Source organism: Panicum virgatum, chromosome 3N, assembly GCF_016808335.1.
Source record: "Panicum virgatum strain AP13 chromosome 3N, P.virgatum_v5, whole genome shotgun sequence".
NCBI classification, from domain to species: domain Eukaryota; kingdom Viridiplantae; phylum Streptophyta; class Magnoliopsida; order Poales; family Poaceae; genus Panicum; species Panicum virgatum.
In genome coordinates, this window is record NC_053147.1 from 22972441 (window position 1) to 22979760 (window position 7320).

Sequence of the window (7320 nt, forward strand, 5' to 3'; positions counted from 1 at the left end):
CTACAGGACATGTGAAGCTCCATCGTGTCTCCTTTTCTTTTGGTGACGCGCATGGTGTTTTAAACCATAATGATGCGTACTGCGAAAGGCATGTTGAATCCTGGCTGATTTTAAAGTTGTAGCTCTCAATTGCCCGCTGATAGACCTGATCATGGACCGTCCGACCCGATGAACCCTACCCAATACGTCTGAATAAAACCTGACCCGAAAAATGTATAGGCCGGGCTCGGATCGAAATTTTTGACCCGCTATAAAAGTTGGGCCCTGCATGGGTCAAATATTTTGACCCAAAATTTGGAGAGAGAGAAAACACGACTCGACCCGAAAATTATACACAAACAATTGGATTTTACCCTACCCGACCATGTGTCTGGTTGGGCTCGGGCTTAAGGAAACAAACAACAGATTCCATTTGATCCACTCCGAACCCGATCCAACCCGACGGACCATTTAGTCTACCAGCTGGTGACAACCATCGCAGCCAGCAACTTAATCGTTGGCGCCAACGTCGGCAACACGTCCGGCATGGCTCCGTAAGCGCATGTCGCCGTCTTCAAGTCGTTCATGAACCCTGATGTCTGCCATCCTTGCGGCGGTGAATGATGGTGTCGACGTCATCTTGCTGTCCATCGATGGACCCTCCGAACGACCAAAACCCATCGTGGCCTCCTTCACAGCCATGCGGGCCGGAATCCTCCTCGTCATCGCTACCGCCGACAACAAAAGCACACATCCATTGACCATCCACAACGACGTGCCTTTAGCTTATGATTGTGGAAGCCGACACTATGGACCAGTCATTGATGGCCAGGGTTGTCACCAATGATGTGTATGATGACAATGTGGTGTTTGGCCGGTCGCTTGATGACAATATGGTGTTTGGCCAGTCGCTCGCCGATAGGCAATGGCTGGCGATAGTTTGATCGGAGGTCACACACGATCTCCTCTACAATGACGATGAAGATTACACCGTTTCGTGTACCCAGAAAATGAGATGTCACTGTGTGTTCTGGGATGGGTCGTCATCTGCCGGGGCATGTAGCCGGTGCAATGAGACCAGAGACCCACGATACGATGCTGAGCAGCAGGGGTGAAGCTAGGGGGGAGGGGGGCACATGCACCCACGGGGAAAGAATTATTACCGTGTTCGGCAGCAGCGGAGTGGGCTGCTCTTGGCTGCTGCAGCAGCAGCCAGCAGCAGCGAGCAGCCAGCAGCAAGCAGCGGCCCGAACGGCAGCAAGCAGCGATCCGAATGGCAGGAGCAGCCGGAAGCAGCCCAGTAGCAACCAGCCGAACACGGTGTGTGTGCTCCCTCAGTGAAGAACCACACACCCCAGCATGGCAACGTAAAAGCACAATCAGACCAATCAAGCCAGTGATTGTCCTAGTTGTTAGCTCCATTCTAATTCAAGCAGGTTGGTAGCAGTATGCCAGACTTGATAAGATCAACATTATGACTCATGCCGTGCAAGCTAGTTAATCTATTATGGCAAATCCTCCAATTCAGCTCATTTTCATAGCTTTAAATATGTTGCCATGTAAGCAAAAAACCGAGGTGGCAGGAGAGTTAACGGGGAGAGGAGAAAAAATTCGAAGAAATTGTGACTCCATATCTACACGAAAACCAAGATAAAAGAAGAGAGGATTGGAGGGAGAAAAGAGAGAGAAGAGATATGATTGGATAGCAATTTATTTTGAAGAAACCATCCATTGGGGATGTAGTTTCTATGGGTAGCATCTACTCCCTCCGTCCCAAAAAACAAGTTATTCTAGAAATTTTAGGACAAATTAACAAGAAGGTAAAATGACCATGTTTGTCCCTATTTATTATTCTTATTTGACGCTGATTGATTCTTACATGCGCATGCACTTTCTAAATAGGATAAGATGATATGTTTTTTTGGGACAAAATTTGAATCCTAGAATGACTTGTTTTTTGGGACGGAGGGAGTATATGATATGGCAAGTATAGAAACTACAAATAGTGGCAGAAGAGAGCAAAAGGGGAGTGTCATGGGATACAAGAGGAGTGTCATTGCTATGACACTCCTCGGGCTCATTTAATTTACACTGGCCTATGTGTTGATGCATGGTCTTCCGCATCGCCTGATTGCCTCTCTAGCATGCTGCTGGATCTAGCCTGTCGCTTGATTGCAAAAGATAATTAACTGTCTTATTGGTTCCAATTCTGTATAATAAGTGTTGTTTAAAAAATCAGATATATTACTCATCCTAAGAAATGACTTTGTTATCACTAATTGCTTAGCAATTGTGATTGAAAATTATGTTATTTATTAATTTTTTGGATCCTCAATCAATATATATGCATTGGAACTAGAAAAGTAACATCTACTAAATATTTGATTGGTTCTATATATTTTTCTATACAATATTTTCTTGATACTTGGTATTAGTTTAATTAGATGGATCTCATTACAAGCTAAAATAATACTTATGGAACAAAATTTGAATGCTAAATCAACATTTATTTTGGGACAGAGGGATTATCTATTAATTTTGCTTATATTTATCTATTCAAAATCCATCAAATTGGTTATTAATATATCTTATTTTAAAGAAAAACTAGAGTTGCCATGTAAATATTGAAATAGCTTTATCAAGATAGATGCGTTAGAGAGTGCTTTTTTTTTTCCGAAACAGTTTTTTTGTGAAGCCAAAATCGATGAAGTTAAAAGAAATAACTTTCAGCTGTCTTCTAGTTAAATTTTGCCTTAGTTACGAAATGACTTTCCATCGAGTTTCAGTTTCTTCTTCTAATGGCTGTGTCCGTCTAAGGTAGCTATTTGAGCGATTTAAGTATCGGTTGTCTCGAAATGACTTTAAAATAGGGCCGGGCGCACGGGCGTGCTGCCCTTGCGGCCGCACATGGCTCTCATTTGTTGGGCTCCGAATTTTTTCCGCAGCTCATCATAATAAAATCTATTAGTCTAACAATTAATAAGTGGTTATTGTTGTGTTACTAACGGACCGGTTCAAATGTAATTGATAGACGCTAGACGTACGTCTCTAAACAAAATGCTGACCGTCTACTACCTTGCCCAGTTTCTCTCGAGTCTTGCCAGTTGCCGATTCATTTTTACACAATCGTGCATGCTATTTCGCTAGTCTATCATATCTCGTTTTACAGTTTAGCATAGGATCCCGATTTATTGCCGCCCTCCAGCTCCTCCGCTGCATGCGCGGATGCGGCTAGAGGCGGTGGAGCTGCTGCGGTAGCGGCTTGCCAGCTTGTCCAGGCATCGCTATATGCCCTGTTTGGGACCGGGTGCGACTCTTTTGAGCGGGAAACGCAGAAAAATCCTGCCAAACGGGTTGCGGCCAACGCGCGTTCGACAGTCGCGTGCGGATAAAAAAGCGGAAAAATGAACTGCGCGCCGCGAGGAGCGAGAAGCGAGGGAAGGACCACGTTTCGTTTAAACGCATCGCGATTTTGCATGTCGCGGTCCCAAACAGGCCATACCCACACGGGCGTACGTCCTGGCGCGGAGCAGCTAGTGGACACGAACAAAGTGGCGAGTTCTGGAGTTCTTGCACTGAGATCACGGGCAGGAACGCTGCCGTTCGTCAAACAAGACGACGAAGAAGATATGTTCTAGACGATGCGCGCGCCGGAAGCCCGCGGCTCGGCGGCTGCGACGTTCCGTTCCGTCCCGGCTACCGCCTGCGGCAACGGAACGGAAACTGGCAGGCGCGCGCTTTCTTCCTGCGCCGTTACGTTACCCCGACGGCAGGCGCGTTGGGCCTTTACCCCGCTGGCCCCGACGCAGCCCGTGGGCCGTGGCCTGGCGGGCGGATGAGTCGGGTCAGACAGGCAGGGCGGGCGAGCGACCGGGCGTGTCCGTTAACCGAGTGGGGGAGGCGGCGGAATCTGACTATCCCCGCAGCCACGTTGACTGGACACCCTGTTCGCGACCGGTGCCCCCAATGAATGCCTCCGCCTCCGCGGTGGCTGCAAGCCTGCAACCTCTCCTTTCCCTCCTCCCCCAATCCGCCCCTCGCGCCTCGCAATCCGGAGCGGCGGCGGCGGCGGCGGCTGGGGCGAGGCACGAATCCCGGCCTTCGCTTCCGCGTCCCGGCGGGCCTGCAGGTGAGCGCTCCCCCGCCCTCCTTCCCTCCTTGCCTTCGCTCGCTGCTTGCTGCCTAGCTCCTCCCGGACTATGGGTGGATCTCTCGTACTCTCCCCCGCCCCCCGTATGGTTTAGCGCGCTGTTTACTTCGGCTGCCTCCGCTGTCTGCCCGTGCCCCAGCGGGAATTCTCACGGGTACTACTCTGCTGTTAGCGATAGGTCAGTTTAGTGGATATATGTCTAGCCGTTTGCTGGTTCCGCCCATCATTTTAGTACGTATCTTAACATCAGGCTAGTACGTGAATCTGTTGGGGAACCAGCGTGGGTTCTTAGATGGGTGGATTCTTTCTCTAGATGACTGTGAAAGCATTTGCAGCCTTATTCACCTGTGCTTGACTCATATAACCGGCCGGAGTTTCTGTAGTAAAGAGGTTTGGGCAGAAGTTATCAGAAGCATAATTGGCGGGATAGCTGAAATGTTGGAACTGCATAATGGTGGGGCATTCTGTGAAACTAATTCATGCTTCTACCTTTACAAAGGATAAGTTAGCACCCAACAAAAATAAATGGTGCAGCTCCTGAAGGAGAACTGTTTTAGATTGTACATTAGACCTGTGCTTTAATTCATTTAAGTTTGTCTTAGGTTTTACATTGTTCCTTTATTTCTTTTCACAAGGTTTCATACATGATATGGAATGCCTCTTTTGTTGCCTCAGAAACTTTATCATTCCTTGTTCCTTAGTCCTGTCATTTCAACAAAATAAACTCTTACTTTGAAACCGTTCCTACATGTTAGTTCAATGCCTTTCTGTGTCTAAATTTAGTAACATCATTTTGTTCAATGCCTTTCTGTGTCTAAATTTAGTAACATCATTTTCCTTTCTTTTGGACTGGTTCTTGTTTTTGCAGAAATTGTTAGGCAAGCGTATGTGCGTGCAAACTTTTCTGTATGCATATAAGAGAGCAGTCATTCCTGCAGTAAATGGCACTTCGAGTCTTGAGTGTTAAATAGGGTGCCTTGCCTAGTGGAAAGTGGTTGGATTCTATTATATAATCTGAGACTCCACCTGACCGATATGGCCTCCAATGGTAATGGAAATCTGAAAGCTGACACTCGACAAGTCGAACCAACAGCTTCGGATGATGTTCCTGGGGCAACAAGCCTGAACACCCTTGCTACTCAAGGTGTTTCACAACGGAGAAAGCGGTGGAGTGGATTTAGGAACTTCTGGAATAGCCTTTCGAGTGGCCCCAGATTAAAGAAGCTTGGCCCCTCCCCTTCGTTCAGGTTTCAACAGCTCGCGCTTCAACGTGATGAGTTCTCACGTTCCGTCCATTCTGATAACCATGGTAGTCATGATCATTTCCAATTTCTCAGGAAGATTAATTGGGGCCATCTTTGGATGATGGCCAAGGATTGGATAAAGGAGCCTATGAACATGGCCCTTTTCGTTTGGATTGCTTGTGTTGCTGTGTCGGGAGCAATTCTCTTCCTTGTTATGAGTGGAATGCTAAATCATGCTTTGCCAAAAAAATCGCAAAGAGACACCTGGTTTGAAGTGAACAACCAAATTCTGAATGCATTGTTCACACTCATGTGTCTGTATCAGCACCCACAACGGATCTACAACTTTGTGCTTCTGTGTCGATGGGAGCAACAGGACATTCTAAGGCTTAGGAAGATATATTGCAAAAATGGAGCATATAAGCCTAATGAGTGGATGCACATGATGGTTGTTGTAATCCTTCTTAATTTGAATTGCTTTGCTCAGTATGCCCTTTGCGGTCTAAACCTGGGATACCGCAGATCTGAACGGCCTCCTATTGGTGTTGGCTTGACTATATCTGTTGCAATTGGGGCTGCAGCATTCGCTGGCCTTTATAATATCATCAGCCCACTTGGGAAGGATTATGACACAGAACAGGCGGACATTGATCAAGAAGCACAAATTGAAGTCACCTCAACTGAGAGCGGCAGGCCAACTTCACGATTTATGTCATTTGAGAGGAGATACTCTTTCATCCATACTGAAGAACGTCGTTTCGTGGAGAGTAGGCCTGAGTGGGTTGGCGGGATACTGGATTTCTGGGACCAGATATCTCTTGCATATTTGTCACTTTTCTGCAGCTGCTGTGTCTTTGGCTGGAACATGCAGAGGCTTGGCTTTGGCAACATGTATGTCCATATCGCGACGTTTCTGCTCTTTTGCCTAGCACCATTTTTTATCTTCACCCTGGCAGCTGGCAACATTAACAACCCCTCCCTTCAATCGGCATTGGGGCTCACTGGTCTTTTCCTATGCTTCTTCGGTTTACTGTATGGTGGCTTTTGGAGAATACAAATGAGGAAGAGATTCAACCTGCCCGAAAATACCTTCTGCTGCCGCAATCCTGATGCCACAGATTGTTTCCAGTGGTTGTTCTGCTGCTCATGTTCCCTTGCCCAGGAGGTCAGAACCGCTGATCACTACGATATTACAGAGGACAGGTCACACAGAGGGCAAGTGACAGAGGAAAGTCCGCGCATAATGTCCCCGTTGCGACGTGAAGATGGTTCGCCCTTGTTCAGGTCCCATCCGAGTTCGCCTTACAGGAGTGGCAATGCTAGTCCGTCGATCTTCATCCTGGAGAGCCCATCAGCTCCACGCAGGTCATCTGGCTCCACACCTCAGGGTGGTTCACCAACAAGCGATAGGGCGATGAAGGCACCAACCCCATCCGTTCTCCACAGAGATGCTGGACCGCGTCATGACATGGGGGCATCCAATGAAGGAGCTACCAGCCCAATGAGATGATACATGTATATCTTTTTGTAAAAAAATACTATATCTTGTGTGTATGAAATTTTCTGTGCGGTTACTGTTTCATACAAAATGTATAGAGTATCCATTTATTCTCCTATCTTAAGTGCTGTTATATCTCAGCATATTACGCGTGCTTTTGAGTTCAATTTGTGGATGGTCGTGGAGGTCTCTCCTTTTCCAGTTCAGTTAAGTATCGGTTGCTTTTAGTCATGGCTAACATAATGAGCTGCTGCTGATAATCTGCCCATTTCTTGCAATGGCAAGCTGGCAACAGCATCTGCTCTCGTTGTCTCTGGCCTTCACTCAGATGCACATTCATTCCCTGTATTTCCATTACGAAACTTTTTAAGATTCTTAGATAGCTTCACCTCCAGTTCTCCACTGCCCTCCTCCCTCCTGTGTCGCGGTCATCTCCTTCAAACTTTTTA

At 47.0% G+C, this 7320-nt stretch overlaps 1 protein-coding gene across 1 annotated transcript; it reads left to right on the top strand.

The window, feature by feature from the left end:
* The first annotated feature begins 3916 nt into the window (after nt 1-3916).
* On the top strand, nt 3917-7014 carry LOC120665171. The gene is made up of 2 exons (XM_039944631.1): nt 3917-4108; nt 4998-7014. Exon 2 carries the CDS (start codon nt 5165-5167, stop codon nt 6881-6883), a length of 1719 nt encoding a protein of 572 aa, XP_039800565.1. The 5' UTR covers nt 3917-4108; nt 4998-5164; the 3' UTR covers nt 6884-7014.
* The last annotated feature ends 306 nt before the right edge of the window (nt 7015-7320 follow it).